The sequence below is a fragment of the Thermobia domestica genome, chromosome 7 (genome assembly GCF_964235325.1).
Source record: "Thermobia domestica chromosome 7, izTheDome1.hap1.1, whole genome shotgun sequence".
Lineage (NCBI taxonomy): Eukaryota > Metazoa > Arthropoda > Insecta > Zygentoma > Lepismatidae > Thermobia > Thermobia domestica.
Genome location: NC_137460.1, coordinates 21,202,179 through 21,222,991, shown reverse-complemented (window position 1 = coordinate 21,222,991; position 20,813 = coordinate 21,202,179). Strand labels below are relative to the sequence as shown.

Genomic DNA, 20,813 nt, shown 5'->3' with positions numbered 1-20,813 from the left:
TTGAAATTTATAGAAATTCTGGAGTAAAGTTCATTGTCAGATGTTTGTAGGTAATCTACTAATTGCAATATTTGATAAGGAAGAGATCTTTATTGAAACTAGATATGGATATTTTAAAAGAGCCTTGTCATTATTAAATGAATATATAAGAAGTATCGTATCTTCAGAGTAATTGATTGTCAGATGTTTGTGGGTAGATATTAGTGATCACAGTATGGGACGTTGCTCAGATTTTTACGGGAGGTAAATGGAATGTACGTATGAGCAATTGATTACTATTTGTCTCTACAGAACAAATGTTCTCATATATAAATATTCACCATTATTTATTACTTATTTATATGTCAACGTTATCCGACACTTGTCATGAAAGTCAGGGAATTTCCTGCAAAAAGTCAGGGAAATAGATTTCTCCAGATCAGTAGAAACCCTGTATTGGTATAAAGTAATAGCACATTTCATTATAGTGTTCCTGAAACAAACAACTATGTAATACTCTCATTTCTAGAGTTGTTCTAAATATTTGTTTTAATGAAAGATCATGAATTTTGGCGCTGAAAGTTGACCCTTGCATGGATATTGTCCAAATAAAAGTACCCTTACTGTTTAAAAATATCCTTACCAAATTTTTTTGACCCACAACTTCCTCCTCTTCAGTGAGACTCTTCATGTTATATTTTTCCAGAAAGTGTTCTGCCACCATTCCTCTCAACCTTCGGATCATCTTTTCTTCGTAGCCCCTCTTTTCTCTAAACAATCGGATATTGTTTTCTATCACTTCTACCTAAGGAATTGAAAACAGAAAGAAAACTCAAGATTTTGGTAAAAGAAAAATATAATAAAATCTCTAACGGATGCCAGTCAGGCATAATTATTTGTAACTACCTGATTCATACTAGTTTGCTATATTTAATAACTTACACTACAATACAAATGCTGAGCAAACAACGTTTTATTATAAAATAATAAAAGTGATAGTTTCGGATATATAACATATCCTTCTTCAGACACTATCGAAAATTAAATTCTTTTTGATAGTGTCTGAAGAAGGATATGTTAGATATCCGAAACTGTCACATTTACTATTTTATTTTATAATAAAACGTTGCTTTGCTCAGCATTTGTATTGTAGTGTAAAAAAAATAATTATTTGTTAATTACAGAGGGGTTACACAAAGTTAGAATATTCACACTTCATCTAATAATTGTATGTAGTATACAGGGTGTTTCAGGACAACACCGACAACATTTGGGAAGTGATTCCTGACACCAAGATAGGACAAAAAGTATAGATCAACCTAACCTGGGTGCAGAAATGCTTCCTTTCGGAGTTATAGGCTGCCGAAAACATGAAAAAATGAACTTTTTAAGAACCATAGCTTCATAACTATGGGATCTACCGTAGTCGCGCCAAGACTTCACTTACGAACTAATATGTGCCCTATCCAAAATACATGTCTCAGAATCCTAAGCTACTCCAGCAACAATTTTTATAGAAGCAGTTTCGCTACGGGCATGTAATTTGAAGTACTCATCAACTACCTCCATAAAAATTGATGCGGAAGTACCGCAGGATTCTGAAACATGGTTATTTGGATAGGGCACATACTAGTTCCTGAGTGAAGTCTTGACTAGACTACGGTAGGTCCCATAGTTTGGGAGCTATGGACCTTTCAAGTTCATCTTTTTCATGTTTTCGGCAGCTTTAACTCCGAAAGGAAGCATTTGTGCACTCAGATTGGTCTATATTTTTTGTCTTATCTTGGTGTCAGGAATCAACTCCCAAACGTTGTCGGCGTTGTTTTGAAACACCCTGTATACGGCGTTATTACAAAAAAAAAAAAAAAAAAAAAAAAAAAAAAAAAAAAAGATCTGGTTTCATAAATTCACTCTAGCTTTATTATTGGACCCAAAAGAAACCGTAATAGCATTGTGGCGGGCGGAGCTTCTGTAGTACGCATTTATGCTGCTAGGCATATATAACACAACTCATTGCCAATTCAGTGCCGCCTGTGTTGTCGACCTGGCTTGTCGTGTTCATCTACAGTGAGTGTTTTTGCTAGCGCTGTGGTGTTCTCCTTTTGTTTTTCTGATGGCAAGTTTAAGTGAACAACGTGCAGCAGTAAAATTTTGTTTTCTAATCGGTAAAAATGCTACTGAAACTGTTGTAATGTTAAAAACAGCATACACGGAGGATACTATGGGTAAAGTCAAGTGTACGAGTGGTTCAAACATGGCGACATGGTGATTGAGGGCAAACCTCGTTCTGGACGCTGAGTTGAGTCGATTGTGATTTAACGTCCCGTTCAGCAGCGAGGCTATATGAGACGTGGACCTACTGATTAACGTGGAATCCGAACATGAGCTCCCGCCAGGAATCGAAACCGGGTCTCCCACGACAAAGGCGCGTACGCTAATCGCTTAGCCACAAAGGAGCTCTCGTTCTGGACATCAAACTGCCCGAAATGACGAAAATGTTCAAAAAATTCGAGAGCTTGTGCTCACAGAACCGCCGACAGACAATTGATTACCTGTCAGAGATCAGTGGGATATCTTGGAACTCGGTTCAGTGAATTTTAACCGAATATTTGGGCATGAAAAGGATTGCTGCCAAGTTTGTTCGTCGGGTTCTCACTGACAATCCAAAAGAACGTCGAGCTGATGAGACATGGTGCTAGAGGTACGACTCAGAAACAAAGCAACAGTCAAGCCAATGGAAGACGTCATTGTCACCCCGTCCAAACAAATGTCAAGTCAAATCAAAGATCAAAACAATGGTGATTTGCTTTTTTGATGTCAAGGGCGTAGTGCATTCAGAGTTTGTTCCGCCAGGTCAGACAGTCAATCAAACCTTTTATTTGGAAGTGTTAAGACGATTGCGCAACAGTGTTCATCAAAAAAGACCCGAGTTGTGGCAGACAGGAGACTGGTTCTTCCACCACGACAATGCACCCGTACCCGTTCGCGTTTTTGACTAAGAATAACATGGTTCCGCTGCTTCACGCACCTAAACAAACGAGAGAGGAGCTGTCAGCCATTTCTCAAGATGACTACAATGAATATTTCGAACAGTGGAAGCACCGGTGGGACAAATATATTAATTGGAGTGAAGAGTATTTTGAAGAGGATAAGGCTGTTTTGTAAAAAGTTTGAAAATATAGCTTTTACACAATAATTCCAGTTTCTTTTGGGTACCCCTCGTATTGTCACAAAACTTTGCAGACGTACTGAAAAACTCAAAAAGTTCTTGTGCGTTGCAGGTTCGCTTCTGATTTCTGGCACGAGCGCAGCAGTCATCATTTATTCAAAATGGCGACAGACGTAGAGAAAGCTTATGTTGAGTTTATTAATCTAACCTAAGAGTACAACGACATTTCTGAACGAAGTTAAGCAAAGATCCACGAACTGCCAAATCCATTCTGCGATGGTATGCACAATTTACAGCTTCAGGATGCCTCTGTAGTTGAGAGCTAGCACCAACGGACTGCTAAAGACATACTGCACGGAGTGTGGGAAGAACTTTATTATCGGCTTCATATTTACAGAATTACTACGGGGCACACGTAGAGCACTTGTAATATGTCACTAAAAACTTTTCGAGTTATTCAATATGTTTGCTAAGTTTTGTAACAATGTGTAAAATAAAAAACTACAGTGAAGTTATGAAATCGGGTCAATCATTTGTAATAACCCTGTGTATATGTGCGTGTGTATTAGTTACATGTTGAAACCGGAAAAATTAATTTACACCACTTGCGATTTGAATAGAGAATTAACGGCTAACATGGAACCTATTCCTGGAATGCTAAATCAATTAAAATAAATGCTACTCGATATCTCCTACAGCATGTGCTCTCATTTGTCGACACACGGACATGGTCGTTCTGTAAGATATCCGATATTTAGGCATACCAAAGTTTGGAAGTCTAAGAAAAATGGAAGAATAGTTGAGTTGAACTGTACATTGTCTTAATGAAGAACATGCCTGTTACTGCTTTCAACACTCTCCTCAATCGTTCCATGTTTTCTTCAATTTTGTTCAACTAATGAAGATCTAAACTTTAATGCTTTAGTAGTCATCCTGCCCGGAAATGATAAAGATTACCCATTTTCATAGCATACGTCTCAGATCTCGAAATTCCTCATTTACCTGTCAAAGTCCATGAGACTGACATCGGTGCTGTTAAAATTATTCAAAAATTCGTTACTCAAATAATTCTTCGAATATTTTATCTGCTGCTATTCGAATATCCGAATATTCGAACAATTATTCGAATACAGTAGAGTCTAGCTAATCCGATCTACAGTAGTCCGTCCTCTCAGTAATCCGGTCCCACATCTGGCGTCTGCTGCATAACGTTACAATAATCGATTTGTTTATACTGTAACTGCGGAAAAATACATATAGTACTACAGAGGCTGTTCAGTCTACATTTGGCCAATTTCGACTTAACTAAAAATTTAGAAGAATCCATGGCGCCAGCTCCGTAAGTGCTTGATGTGTTTCCCTTGGTTCCTAACAATAGCCCGACAGCGTAATTTTCACTGTAATAGGCTTCTCTGAAGAACAGGAAGGGGAATCTTGTCCCATTCCCTTTGCAGTTCTTCCACAGTTGTCACACGCCGTTTTCCCAAAGCCCGCTTCAGCAATCCAAATCCACAATAGTCCATAGGACTTGCATCTGGACATTTAACAGGTACCTCATTGAAAGGTATCACCTGCATACTACTTGCCTCCTCCATCTCCCTGCAGAATGCGAGGGACGATCGTGAGGTATGTGATGACGCCTTGTCCATGTAAATGCGCACTCGATTGGCATCATTTTCGTATATTGTTGGAATCTCATGCTCGTAGATCGGCCGCATGATCTGCTCCTGAAAATACTGCGAATTTATTTTGCAGTTCTTCGCCACCCTATGAATCTTCAGTTTACCTTGGTAAAGTAGCCAGTAACGACCATGAACCATTTTGGGAAGGATTCTTTACAGACACGGACCCACATTGTGAAGTTCTTGGCGCCTTTCTCTCGGTACATGATGGCTCTCGGTTTGCCGCAGTCGGAAAGGTAAATCCATCCTTCATCGAGCGTTACAACGTACATCCATCTTTGTTTTGCCGGATGCTGTTCCTACAGCTTCCGGGGGTTACACTTTCGTTTCTTTTGGTGGGCATCCGTGAGAAGATGGCCGCGAGCTTTCATGACTTTTTCCAGCTTGAGTTGATGGTGTAACGTCCGGCTCACAGTCCCAAAGAAACGTCAAGATGATTAGCCATACACCTTTGTGTTGGCGGATTTTCTTGCATTGCCATTTTGCGAAGTTTCCTCTGCATGGTGGAGCTTCGTTGCCCTTGTACTTTTTAATAACATTTTTTATTCCATTTAAACTGATGTTGCAACCATTCTTCTTCCACTGTTTTCTAATGACAGAAACACTAAAGTGGGCGTCATAAAGAGCCGCAACATAGCCTTCCAAAAACCGGCTTAGTTTGGGCGGCATTTTGGTCACAGAGCGGAAACCCACACACTTGGAAACAAATTTAACACAGCACTCACAACAATGCTCCTGATTTGTGCGTTATTGTCGTCCGCGCGGAAAAATAACTCCGTTCCCAGGAAGTCACTGCACAGCACTACAGGACGCCACGAGGCAGGTCGGGTGAGTCCATTCTGCCCGGGAGGGGGAAGGAACGAAATCAGCCAAACGTAGGCTGAACAACCTCTGTATCATGACTTCAGCTTACTGTTACTTGGAAAGCGGTAACGTGATAATGTATGCCGCCGTCGAGCATCTTCATTGCTTCAACTGAACATTTGGGACATGCTTCATACTGAGTGATAATCTACGTACAATCCCAAGCATTACGTTTTTTTTTTTTTTTTGTTTTTTTTTTTTTTCCAGTGGAAATGTATATAACCTTATCTAATATAAATAAAATAAAGAGTTTGTTTGTGTGTTTGTCTGTCTGTCTGTGTGCGGCCTGGGGACCAGACAAGTGAACCGAGAGTTACCAAATTTTGGTCAGGGGTACCTTGGCCCAGTCAAATTTCGAACCAGGGGGGTCTCAGGGGGAGCGTTTACCGGAATTGACTTGGGAACCAGACAAATTGACCGAGAGTTACCAAATTTTAGTCACGAATACCTTGGTCCAGGCTCCAGACCAGAATAAACGTTTTTCTCAAAATTCTAACCAAAGGTCTCGGGGGGGGGGGGGGATGACGTTTACCGAGCCATGTAAAAGTAGTAGAAAATGACCGATATTAGTGTCGAATTCGAAGTTTTCGCGGTCGCTGAAATCAATGGTGAAACTCCGATCGCATTAACTTCCAAATTCACGGCTCCGGGCCGGGGGTCACCGAGGGGGGGAGGGGGATTTGAGATACCGAGACACATAAAAGTAATCCAAAATGACCGATATTAGTGTCAAATCCGTAGTTTTCGCGGTTGCTGGAATCAATGGTGACACTTCCATTAGCGATGACTTGCAAATTTAGTTACAACTGCATGCAGGCCGGAAGTCAGCGGGGGGGGGGGGGGGGGGTACCGAGAAATGTAAAATAAAAAATAGCCCAAAATGACCGATATTAGTATCAAATCCATAGTTTTCGCGGTCGCTGAGATCAATGGTGATACTCCCACAGGCGTTGACTTCCAAATACAGCCCCCGTGAGAAGCATGGGTATATTCAACTAATATTTAATAAAGTACTGTATGTGCTAAATTCAATTTCAGGCACTTTCAATCATTCGGCACTTTTACTAATCCAGCACCCTCTTTGCAAGAAATGGTCGGAATAGCGAGTCTGGTGTAATTATTCGAATTAGGAAACTTCCAAGAAATAATTATTCGAGTATTGAATTATTCGAATGTTAACAGCATTAGTTGATATCATCTGAACATGGTGTCTATTTTACAAGCCTCCTGCCACATCCAACCAAGCCTCCTGCCAGGTCTGGAAAGCATGTCATCCAACCAGTAGTGAACAATTTCAGCCACTGATTTCTGATTTTGCAGTTAATTGTCGTGTTTTATAACAAAATGAACAGAAATCATATTATCATCCTTTTATACTTCGTAAATGTTACGGGATATAAACTAAGGAGCGATAGGGAAGTACTGGCTTTAAAAAGTAAGTACTTTGACGTTTGTGAGTTTCTTTTCCTGCTTTCTAGTATGTGTCATCCTGTCAATGTTCGCAACTAAATAGGAAGCCTGGATGCTTTGTGTTAAATCAACTACATGAGGAACTACGGATTTCGTCAATGTCAATTTGGATCATTAACCATGTTAATGTGATCTTTTAGGTGTCACATCCGTCTGTTCATTCACCACGTCAGAGGGACAGTAGAATCGAAAGCAACTGAAAGAGCTCTCGTTCTGATTCGACCATTCTTGGTCACTACGTTACACACTTCTTAATAACCTTGAGACTTTCTGTCCTTCGATGCCATGGTCGATTAACACGTAAGTCTTCACCAGTGAAAACCTACAAAACGCCCCAATCTGCGAGTCTCCAGAACTTCGAGGACAACGCCTAACATCGCCTATGAGAGAAAGGGAGGAGTGTAAAGCTTCATCAAGACTTCGAAATTAATTGTTTCCTTTGCTCTACCATCTTTCCCCTTATATACCCTTATTGCTACCATTCATTATTATCAAAATCATATGCTTTATTTCTTTCAATTGTTAAAGTTATCCCACACCTTTGGTGGGCCTCCCGTTACGATCTCAACCTTAAGTCTTGTTTCAGCAAAATACAATCCTAAAATGTGAAGTACTTCTATTAAAACAGAGGGACTCAAGATTATTATTATAACACAACTTTTATGTCAAAGAGACGGACATAAGTGCTAAATTCGAAGCCTTAGGAACTAAGGAAAACAAGTCATTTCTGAAATATTGTAGATAAATAAAACAAAGCAAAATAAAATAAAATAAATACATATAAATAAAATAGAACAATCAACTTACTTGTTTATCTTTAAAGAACTCCGAGCATTCTTTTAACTGCTTTAGAAAATCGTCTGGTATCGAGCTTTTCGGAATCATAGACTTCGGGGGTAGTTCAGGTCCTAAAATACCCAAAATGAAGAAAAAATATAGGTATTTGAATCTCTTTTTTAAAAAATAAGAATAAAAATATTACACAAACGATAAATTAGTAAGAATTACTTTTTTAAACTCCTTTTTGATGACTCGCGAATTCGCGATATACTTACTACTAATGCGTGCTTCTGCAAGACGATATGAAGCGATAACCAGATGCCGACTGCAACGCATTCGAGATGTACCAATTCAATGCATCCTTGCTTACTCTGCCATCTTACTTATTGACGATTTTGTCTATTTCTGTGACCATGAGAATTTTGGTGGCAACAGAACATGTTTCTTCGTTTTTGCTTGTTTCATATATCGTTTTATTGGAAAACAGTGCTTAGCACATTAAAAAAATTACAGACAGTTGTGATTATTCAATCGTTCTGGAACACGTTGCTGCCCATTTTGGACCAAACGTGTCTCGAGATAGTACAGTAATATGGTTAGTCACTTTTCCCCCCAACATAATGGAAATACATACTAATAAAATTTTTTTCGCATATTTTTCAGTTGATTGAACTTTAGTAACCTTAATTCATGTAGAATGTATAACTGAATATTGTTTTCAAACTATGTTGCGTAATTCCGGCGTTAAGGGGTTAAATGAAATTAACTTTTTATAAACGGATTGTTGACATCAAAACCGGAATTCACTACACTAACTGTCTTCTTTTACTGAAAAGTGAAATGAAATCTACAGTTCCACAGATGATTAATGATACTGAATGATTATGGAACAACTGCTGGAAAGAGAATGTGGAAAAACCCCGAGAAAACTCACGGATACAATGCTGTCCACCTCAAACTTCTATGGTCTGCAATCGAAACAGAGACCTCTCCCATCAGTGAGAACACTACCACTGAGCAAACCATACCCCCTCCTACTTTTTGTATTTTTTTTTTTTTTTTTTTCAATGGTAGGCGCTCATACAAAGTATTTCACAGAAATATTTGTCATTATGTCAACGTAAAACGAAAAATGAAATCAAATCTTCAAACTCATCCCACGGTACAAGTGCCTCAACCGACATGGGAAAAAAAAAATGAAATGAAATCTTTGAGTTTTACGTCCCACGGTTATGCCGGTTAGGCTAAAGGAGACGGTGATGATGAGTAATGAATGAAATGGTGGAATGAAGAAAGTGGGAGGAAACGGGAGAACCCCGAGAAAACCCACGCACACGGTGTTTGTCCACCACAAAGTTTACTTGGCGGGGGCTGGGATCGAACCCGGGACCCCAAGCACCAGAGGTGAACGCTCTACCACTGAGCCACCGCGGCCCCTCAACCAACATGGAGACAATGTCGAAAACTAGCCTAATGTATATACCATATGTTAGCTGTATTGGTTGTATGAAATAATATATACACGTTTCACTGCAGGCTTTGTAACCTTAGTTTCTGATCACCCCTCGTTCATTGATATTTTACGAAGTGTTGTATTTTTCCCTAAGAGCTGTTAGCAGCACTAAAAACAAAATGGAAGTTTATTATAAAGTTATTATTCCCTGACAAGGATCATATTTGGAACAGAATGATATTTTAAAAGTATTTTTAGAGGGCACAGAAACTAAGAGCAACATTAAGTTATAAAATTAAATAATGAAAAAGTATCACAATACGAACAGACAGGAGAAACAAAGTCTATATGCTCACCAAAATGCTTCTTTAAAATATCTAGCCATGGCTGAAATGCCTCTTTTCCTACATACTCTAAGCATATCACATAGACTTCTGAGTTTCCTTCTTTGCTGGTGGCTGGTTTACACACATTGACGTTGGAGAACGCACAGCACAAAACGTACAACAAACAAATTGTGGCCTCTTCGAAGAATGTAAACATCTTCAGCAAAAAGCTTCCACCTGAAACAAGAGTAACAATGCTTTCAGTACTGGTGTAACTCAAGGACCACAAGTAAGAAACACTCGAACGTTAGGTATCTATAAACCTTATCAGACATTCGAACGAAATGGGAATAAAATAATTGACGAAATTTTTAATATTACCATGAAATCATAAATATATTTCCTACTTTTATATACAGGGTGTTTCAAAACAACATCGACAACGTTCAGGAGGTAATTCCTGATACTACGATAAGACGAAAAGTATACACCAACCTGGGTACACAAATGCTTCCTTTCGGAGTTATATGCTGCCGAAAACATGAAAAAATGAAGTTTAAAGGTTCATAGCTCCAAAACTATGGGACCTACCGTAGTCGGGTCAAGATTTCACTTAAGAACTAATACGCGCGCTATCCAAAAATACATGTTTCAGAATTCTAAGGTACTCACGCAACTATTTCTATAGAGGCAGTTTGGCTACGGGCATATAATTTGAAGTATTCACCAACTATCTCTATAAAAATTGTTGCGGAAGTACCACAGGATTCTGAAACATGGATATTTGGATAGGGCACATACTAGCTTCTAAATAAAGTCTTGACCCGACTACGGTAGATCCCATAGTATTGGAGCTATGGGCCTTAAGTTCATTTTTTTATGTTTTCAGCAGTCCATAACTCCGAAAGGAAGCCTTTGTGCACCCAGGTTGGTCTATATTTTTTGTCTTATCTTGGTGTCAGGAATCACCTCCCAAACGTTGTCGGTGTTGTTTTGAATCAAGGTATATTTAGCTAATATAAACATTTATCTATTGTACTTTACATTTGATTAGTCATCATCTCGTACAAAACAGAAATTAAATTTATGGACTCAAAACTGCGATGCAAACTAAATAAGTCTCGAATCGCACTTTTGGCAGCGAACATTAATTACTAGTTTTAGTTGGTTGTTTCACTGTTTTACATGAAATAATAAACATTTTTGTGTGTCACATACAAATATGAAAGTGAAAAGCAAAGTAAAGTGGACCTTAATTTTTACGATAGAATCAAAATAACTTAATACAAACTTCATTTCCTAACCTCATGTTATAGCCAACTGCTCCTCGTGTCCAGTTCGCTTTTCCATTTTTTAAACGTTTTACACTGAACACTACTTGCCTTTCGTTATTTCAATGCAGAACAGGAGAATATAGCAAAATAAATATATATTTCTGCGCCAATGCTATGAAACAAATGAAAAATCAGGAGGGGTGAAAAAAGTACTTCTAATTTCTCGTTTATTAGCTAGTAATCTAGTTTCCGAAAAGAAAGCTTGAGCCTTGGATTTCGGGAGCCCATTGAGCTATTTTCTTTACAGAAAGAATAAAGTGTCAAAGAAAATATGGTCTCTGTCGTCAATTCTACCACGGGCGTCGTTTGAGGGGGGACAGGTAGGACATGTCCCTCCCAATAATTTTCTGTGTTACGTCAAATATTGCCAAACTGGGAGGTATTTTATCGGTATATGCAAGGACAGTATTGATGCATCATGCACATATAAAAACTCAATGTAATGCATTAACGAACTTAACAATGTGTTCAGTCATTTTCCCAAAGCAAAAGCATATTCAGTAACAAACTGGATGTTGTCTTTTGACAAACTTTTCGAAGATACGTCTTGTGTGTCCAACTTGTTGGCTGTAAAGAAAATATAAGATTGAACACGTATGAATAAATATGAGATAATATTGCAAAATCTGGAGAAACTGTTGCAAAAAATAACCCACTTCGGTAATAAAATATGCTCATGAATGCATCAGGTTTTCTGCAGTTCTAAATTTTTCGTTTGCATTACATTTCTAAGACTTTATGTAGCAACTGCGATACGATACTACTTAAATAAAACGCTGTTCTGCACATATTAACATTACTGCTTATGTTCTGCCTTCGCGTCACCCCGACATCCTTGAACCGTCATACTCCTCCTGGAGCCGCCAGTGTGAACACTGTATACCACCAGAAGAAGAAGGTGCAACAAAAGATTGAGATTTAAATCTTAAAAAGAGCTTTAAATTGGCAAGTATTCCATTATATATTATTGTCGAAGAGTAAGTAATATTTATGCTGAGTATTTTTATTTTTCCAACAAAATCATCTGAAAACTTTGGAGGTCTACTATATTCAAAGCCAATATAGGTACTGGTAAACACATAAATAATAGTAAATCAATACATAAAACCGCAAACTAAAAATAAAAACGATACAAAATAGAGACAGAACGCGAAAGATGACATTAAGAAAGATAGAAAACATACGTAACACAAGGGACGGACAAAGTAGTAGATATTTTTGTAATTCGACAAAGTAATATATTTTTCTTAATTTATTATGAGTCAGCAAAAGGAGTTATTATTTTCAGCCGTAGATTTCATTAATGTACCGTGGCCCGCGCAGAGCAGACACTAACGCTCTCGCTTTTGGTGCGAGCGATTCCGGGTTCGATTCCTGGTGGGAACAGTTGGTCGAAAACATATAAAAGCTTTTTCAGGCCAGCTATCCTGAGGGAAGTTTTCCTGGGTTTTCTTATTCACAGGAGGCAAATGCCGGGATGGCGCCTAACATACAGGTCCCAGGCCGCTTCCTTCCTTCCCTTTCATTGAATACTGTGATCGCCGAGGAACGTCATCTCTCATATATGACGGGCTAACATGGCCTTAGATATCGAAATCCCAGAAATCTAAATCTTAATCCTAATCACTAATGTACCACTGAATATAGTGTGTGTATAAATTTACAGTTTCGCACTTGTCGTCGTGCGTTTGTATACTTCACGAATTTTCGCTCAGTGGTAAAGCGCTTATCTCTGGTACCTAGTATCCCTGGTTCGATCCCCAAGTGTTTGTGGCATTTTCTCGGGTCTCTTGTTTAATACCACATTTTCATTCCGCCATTTCATCATCATTCACTTGCCTGAATCATCCGTCTCCCTTAGCTTAAAGGACATAATCATGGGTCGTTGAACTGAAAGATTTTATTTCACGATTTTCACTTCAGCTTCAGGACTAACTGTGTCGCCTTTCTTGCACCAAGAAATCTACAACTGAAAATAATCACTCCTAAGTTTTTTTTTACTCCACCTTAATCCTATATATATATATATATATATATATATATATATATATATATATATATATATATATATATATATATATATATATAGGGTGGTAGGTAACTCCACCGACAAACTTTGGGAGGCGATTCCTTATACGAAATGAAAGAAAAAGGTTCTAATAAACATGGGTCGAAAAATGCCTCCTTTCAGAGTTATGATCCATTGAAAATTCGAAAAATCATTTTTCAAAACTCCCTAATTTAGAATCTATAGGACCTATCCCAAGCGGTTTAAGGAATTACACAGGAACTGGTATACGCTCTAAATATCCATGTTTCAGAATTCACCAGTACCAGCGAAACGAACGCACCATTAGTACTTAAAGGAGTATCCCTATACTTCATTTCCTTTTCACAGTTCCTTTCACTGATAACGGAAGATGGTAAAACATGGTTATTTAGATAGAGAACATAGTATATATATGGGGGAGTAGTGAATCTCAGATTTTTCTGCCGACTATGAAATGCCTAAAGGATTCCTTTAACTCCTACCTTTGGCTAAGATATGTAATGCTGTCACAGCTTCGCAGTAATGCAAAGGAGCTACTATATTCTCTTGTTCGCCTGGGTCTTCTTGGCAATCAATACTACCATCAGCTGTTACCTGCAATGAATCGGAAAATCAAAGATTTAAATCCTCAAAATAAGTTGTGTTTATTAGCTCATTTTCTAAGGATGGAAAATTACTCTGCCTTTACCTTTATATTTTAATTTAAACTTCCATTGTGTCAAACAATAGTCTCTCGTGACATATCTCCAACTCACCAATTGTGAATGGAAAGATATCTTTTGCAGAATCTTTTGCCCTGAAAAGGCTATTGTACACATCTTCGCAACTAGTAAAAATAGTATTTTCCCGTAACCTTCCACACAATAATATTCAAGTTGTTCAAGTCCTCTATCCACACCTCGAACTAATGTTGCACTCCCCGCTAGTCTACTGGCTAGCGCGTGCGCCTTTGATGCGCATGGTTTCAAGTTCGATTCCTTGTGGGACAGTACAAAAGAAAATAATTTTACAATTACATACTTTCATTTATTATCCGTCTCCTTTACTCTAAAGAGCATAACCGTGGAACACTAAACTGAAATGAATTGGAACTAACGTTAAAGTTGCTGTATCAACAAGTCTGATTTCTGCTGATCTCCTTGTCGGAAGAATGTAACCTCTTCCCAGGAAACTCCATCTGGTAACTTCAATTAGACATTTCGTTCCTTCTAGTAATAAACTGCCTTCCATCTAGCACTAAAAATTCATCTTCCCACCCAAAACATAGGAACTCGACCATTAAGCTTCTATATTGTCTTCAAAATTTCAACTCACTTAATTCAATTCACAGGAAAAACTTTACGAACTAAAATTTCTCAAAAGCACCTGACAGACTAAATTCACAACTACGATACCAGAGAAAGATTTAATCTTTTTTATAACAATGCTTTAATTTCGACGTTAATGAACTGAGACGTATTGAGAATGTATGTAATAGTTGGTTATGTTTTTTTTTAAAAAAGAGTATTTGAGTTGCTTCTATCTCCTCCCACGACACTTCTCAAATTTTATGACAAAATTAGAAATCCAAGAGTTTGGCCCTGATTTATCTTTAATTTTCAGATTTGTTATCTACTTACCAACAAAATGTCCCCGAGCTCTTGTGATCTCGCCACTAAATGGTCCAAATTCTTGACGTCCATTAAGTTCCCTGTGTAATCCACTCCAAAGTCCCAATTTTGAAGGGTCTTCATAATGAACCTGTCGTCATTAATCATACACGAAAGTGGGTTGCCCTCGTAATAGGGATTCAATGTAGTAGCCAACCATTTCCACTAGAATCAAAAGGTGAGTGAAATACATGAGACGAAAATTATATAAATCAAAATACTATAATATAACCTATAATAAAGAAAATACGGGGTTTTATGTATCTTGCATATATTTTTTTTTTTATTTATTTCTTTTTAGTTCCAATATTTCACTCACTTTTCTTCTACAAACTTTAGGAGGAAATAGTGTTAAAAAGATTAAATCAAGTAGGAGTTTACATGTTGGTTGTTTATTCACTTATATTATTATACATTATACTGCCAGTAATGTCCGGACACCATTAAAAACTTGTTCATCTCGCGCTCATAAGGAGTTAGTATGGCTTATGTCCGCCAATCGTCGTAGTAACAATCTCGACACTTCTAGGAAAACTTTCCATAAGGCTGTGGTAGATTTCGGGATATCCTACATTCGCCATCCAAAATGGCAAACAGTGACATAAAAGTTTTGTGGCGTTATTGTCGGCCCCTCAACCGGTGCTCCAACTAAATCCAAGGCTTTAAATAGAATTGAGGTGGGTTTTGGGCTAGGGATGGCCAGAGCCGGTTCCTGTTGGAACCGGTTTTCGGGTCTGAACGGATCCGGTTCTAGAAGATTCGGTTCCGGAACCGGTTTTTTGGATCTAGGTCTGGAACCGGTTCTCAAGATCCGGTTCTGGAACCGGGTTATCAGATCCAGATCTGGAACCGGTTCCTAAGATTTGGTTCTGGAACCGGGTTTTCGGATCCAAGTCTGGAACCGGTTCCTAAGATCCGGTTCTGGAACCGGGTTTTCGGATCCAGGTCTGGAACCGGTTCTAAAAACCGGATCTCCGAGAACCGGTTCCGCCGGAACCGGAACTTTGTGGCCATCCCTATTTTGGGCCGGACAGTCAAGTACTTGCATCTTCACTCCTCAAACGTCTCTGTGATGGGGTGGGCTTTATGGATGCTGGCATTGGCACGTTGAATACAAACGGCCCACTTCCGAACAGATGCCGAAGGATAGATAGCGTATAGATGTCTATGCTTTGTTGATAGGCCCATCGTTCCAGTCCAAACCATGGCAAATAGGCCCATCCCATTATTCTTCCACTGCCAAATTTCACAGTATGGACGAGGCACTCTGGCAATAACACTCAACTGGCATACGCCATGTTTACTCACGTCTGTCGGATTGCCACATGAAGCATAATTAATCACTCCAAATGATGCTCTTCCACTCCCCCGCTGTCCACTCGTGCCATGATTTGCACCATTGGACTCGGCGCGCTCGTTTACTTATGTGATGCTTGGCTTATGGGCAACAGTTTGCTCATTAAACCTCAGTTCTATCATCTCGTGAGGAACAGTACATGTATTGGCATCACTTCCGAATTTGTGTGTCTACAGTGTCCAATGACCTTTGCCGGTGTACTTTCACTACGCATTTGAGTCAACTAATTTCTATGAGACAACTTTCGTGGTTTTCCTGTTCGGATTGCGAATTTAGTACTCCTTTTCGTTCTCATTTCATCTGTAGGTACGCACTATCGCACGTGTGATCTGGAATTTGTAGGAAATTACATATTGAATAACCGAGTCATGATGCCCATTTCATCTGCACTTAACTCTCCCCATCCGTTCATTTTAACTGCTCGCGTTTGTATAACTTTCTCCCAAGCGCTCAATTTCCTTCTATCACCATACCTGATGCATCTACTGAACCAGCCTACTTGTTTTTCATGGTGTCCGGTTATTAATGGCAATGTAGTGTATATTCCAATGGAGATAACTTCTCGAAATTCACTGCAAACCTCTTACACAAATCAATTATAAAAATATTTTTACAGTCTACTAAGAAAAATTATTAATTTTTTGCTTTCGCTATTAATATTCATAGTAGGAAATTCGTCTGGTATATTCGTTCCTCACAATTATGAAAAACTGCTGAAAGATTATATATATATATATATATATATATATATATATATATATATATATATATATATATATATATATATATACAATGCATTGTAAAAATTGTGTGGTCAAAATTTTCCATTGCAATGGTATGAAAAATGTTTCGAGCTTTTTAATTTAGAACGTTATTTATGATGTTTCTAAGGTTGATGATACAGAAGGCTGTTCCACATTTATGGAAACGATTTTGTCCCCCCTACGCTAGGGCGTAAAGCCGTATTTCCACCAGCGGTTGTGTTCAATATGACGACCCTGACTATAAACTATAGCCTCACACCGAAGTTTCCATTGGAGTAGGCTTCTGTTCAGAGAAATCTGATCAAGTTTGGACTACTACTCCTTGCAAACTTTCCACAAGCCAATCAATGTGCGTGGGCGACGTAAGGAAATCGCTTGCTTCAAACAAACGAAAGCACAAAAGTCCATTGGTGCAGCGTCGGGAGACTTGACACGGATGACTGAATATGGGGTAGCATGGATTCCAGTTTCACACTCTTCGCGGGTCATGTATGCCACATTTGTTCGAGACGTGAGGATGACTGCTTTGTCTTGATGAATTAAGACTTTACACACCTCACCCTACAACGACGGAAGATCTGCCCTGTCGCGACAAAACGCTGTAACTTTGGCGGAGCAATTTTGAGAAAAAGAGCCGTAAAATCGCTACAGACCGCCTAATTTCCTACTTACATCGCAATTCTCTTTGGTATATTTTCAAAAGTATTTGACTCAGCTCAATGCTGGGCCTGGTGAACATAAGTATCGGTGGGGGAAATTCAAAAATGCTTATAGCGACAAAACAATGTAACTCAAGTTACAGCGTTTTGTCGCGACACGGCAGATATGTTGCCGGTATAATGACTCCAGAATGTGTTGTTGACAGTATGCTGCGTTAATTTTCACATTTCGTGCAACTCTACGCAGGGGAAGTTTCCCTTTATGCCAAAAACCTGCAACCATCAAGAAGCCATGAGGAAAACTTTCGCGGCACGTGCGGACCCAATTGACATGATCCTTGGCATCCTTTGGATGATAGTAAATGGCTCGAACTCGCTTGGAGTTTGACAAATAGATCCAGGCCTCGTATAACGTGACCACATATTTTCATTTGTCACCCGCTAAATATCGTTCACAAAGCCGTTTGCAATGGACCCTGCGTTTCCGGATGTGTTTGGTTGTGAGTGTGCGAACATGAGGCTTATGCTTCACTTTCAGGCGTAAATCCTGGCTGATTATCCTCTGCACAGTTGATTTGAATCTTCTAACACTCCTGGCAATGTCTCTTTGTGGCGGCAAATTCTCCTGGGTCGCCAATTTCTGCACTTGTCGAACCACATCCGTTGTAAGTTTGGCACGGGGGTGTTGTTTTCGTGCCATGGTGTTGTTTTCGTGCCATTGTTCGCATACCCATTTCCTCTGGCTGTGCATTTTTGTTGCGTTTGAGTACATTGGCAAATACCCTTCTTGGAAATGGTGAAACCCTTGGACGAACACTGTTTCACAATTGCACTGTAACTGTATTCGATGTTGGAAAGAGCGGTGATGTACCGTCCCAGAATGGGATCACTTTTGGAGGCGTTTTATACTCAGAGCACTTCACTTCCTGCTACCGAATTCTCCACACAACTGGTTTGTGATTGCTCTGCTGTGCTTACTGTCTGTGCGATTCTAGCACCCCTGGCAACGTTCCACTTAGTTTCTATAAATGTGGACAAATCTTCTGTACGAGGTATGTCAAAAAGTAATCGAACTTTTGGTTGACAAAAGTACATTTATTGATTTGGAAATCCGAAGCACTAATCCTCTTCAAAATAGACTCCTTGGTAATACTTCTCCCAGCTCTTTCGCCATTGTTTGAAACACTTCTGGAACGGATTTTGGAATGGTGAACAACCGTGCCGTCGCATTCCGCATGATGTCTTCTCTTGACTCAAATTGGGACTCTTTTAGTGCCATTTTCAGCTTGGGAAATAACCAGAAGTCACACGGAGACATGTCGAGTGAGTAGGGAGTTTGATGACACACAGGAATGTTGCGATGCAAGTCTGAATCAAACTTCGCGGTCACTCTCCTCATGCACAAATTGAATGGTTTCCGTTTGGGTATAGGCATGCTTTTGGCAAAATTTGATGCAATTATCTCTGTTCAAGTTTTCCTGTCATCTTAGAAGAATCTCAAATCTGACGACCGCTCACTAGACGTCTTCACTAGTTGGCTAACTGCCAGTGACCGACGCTTTCTGTGGACAGGGAAAAAAATCTGACTGCGCATGAGTATCCCCTCTACATTTCCACTGAAGAAAGTTTCCCGTGCTTCATTGGTTTACACGGCAAAAAAATAAGGTTCGATACTTTTTGAAAACACCTCGTATAATTCTAATGTACATAAAATCATTTATTTTCTTTATTACTGATAATCTGCGTTAAAAACATGAAAATCTTGAAGTATTCTACTAGATCTAATTAAACAGCGTAAGAAATGTTAGAAATCGACCACCCAGCGTGATCTTCTCTTAAACAGTCTCCAATGATATCCCAACTACTTTGAAAATAAAGTATAAAACTCAAACAACTATTTAAGTTAATTAGACTAAAGCATGCTTCTTTCGCAAAAAACAATGGAGGAAAAAAATCATTTTTATATCTCTCTAGAAGCAATTCACAGTTTCCTGCTCCAGTTACTGATCATCATCACGAATACCACACTTGAACTTATCGTTGCTGCGCCTCGAAGAACCGATGCCATTTTTGTCGAAAACGAGTTATGTCGTGCAAATAAACCAGAAAGCTGTCAGGCAGCGTCCCTTATAATGTCATAAGTTAATATTCAATTGTTTCGCCACAACAATGAAAAAATAATAGATTGAAATTAAAGGCTTCCGGTTCTCATCACGTATGTATTGATTAATGTATACAAATCCTCTATGTGCTCATCAAGGCGCAAAAGGTGCTACGTAAACAAAAAATAGTAATATAATACTGTTTAAGCAAGCTACAACAATGTGCAGTGCATAATACTATATGCAGAACCAATTTTATTACACTTTTCAAGTGTTTCCGTGTATTTAGCAAAATTTTTAATAGTTCGGAATGTTTTTTGCTTCTCCTGAATAGTTGTGGATTTAACACATAGCGGTTCTTCGAGGCGCAGCGACGACAGATTACATTCATTCATCGTCACAGAAACAAAACTTCTACATCGGATTCAATCCAGTATGAAGCAACTTCACTCTTTATATTATTACTACCCACCCCCCTAAATATAATCACGTATTTCTATCAGTAGCTGACAGTTCTGGTCACATCAGACTTAAATGCACCAGTTTCAACTTTTCTTTTTGATCAAAAGATCCAATATATTTTAATCAAAAATTTTCTTGTATATCTGGAGAGCTACATATAGTGTAGCCAAACCCAAACGATCACTTAACTCAGTATGATGTGCTTATTCCGTAGAAAATACGAAAACTCGATTTAGGGGCCGTTCAAAAATTTTGTGGTCCCTGATCCAAAAACTAATTACTGGCCCAGATCGCAATCTTTTCATGCATTTTTATGGATCATTCCTAAAATTCTTGACCAAGTTCGTAATCTTTTGATCCATTTTTTTGGGAGGGGGGGAATCATTCCTAAAATTCTTGTTTACCTAACCCTTCTTACTTTTTTTTCTTTCTTTTTCAAATTCCCATCATGTATTTTGTCACTGGACGAAATTAATTTTGTACTTTTAGTTTGTGTTAATCCTAATTTTGGAAACATTCCTAAAGTTTTTATTAAACTTTTTTTTTTTTAAAAAAAAATCATTACTTATGCGTGCAAGTATTATCAATATTTGAGTTTTTACCATGTTGATATATCAAGTTCATTACAGATGTCAAACACAGTGAAATTCCGAATTCAGTCCTATTAAAACATTTAAAGGGAAAGGGGGGACAAAATTAAAATCATGTGGGAC

At 38.6% G+C, this 20,813-nt stretch overlaps 1 protein-coding gene across 1 annotated transcript in view; it reads right to left on the bottom strand.

The window, feature by feature from the left end:
- Positions 1-20,813, bottom strand: part of aft (cap methyltransferase 2) — a 62,810-nt gene that overhangs the window by 18,732 nt on the left and 23,265 nt on the right. The window contains exons 6-10 of the mRNA XM_081764185.1: positions 14,727-14,921; positions 13,590-13,701; positions 9,754-9,960; positions 7,972-8,072; positions 623-784 (exon numbers count right to left, since the gene is read on the bottom strand). Of these exons, the coding sequence (XP_081620311.1) occupies positions 623-784; positions 7,972-8,072; positions 9,754-9,960; positions 13,590-13,701; positions 14,727-14,921 (777 nt within the window). The remainder of the gene's footprint in view (positions 1-622; positions 785-7,971; positions 8,073-9,753; positions 9,961-13,589; positions 13,702-14,726; positions 14,922-20,813) is intronic.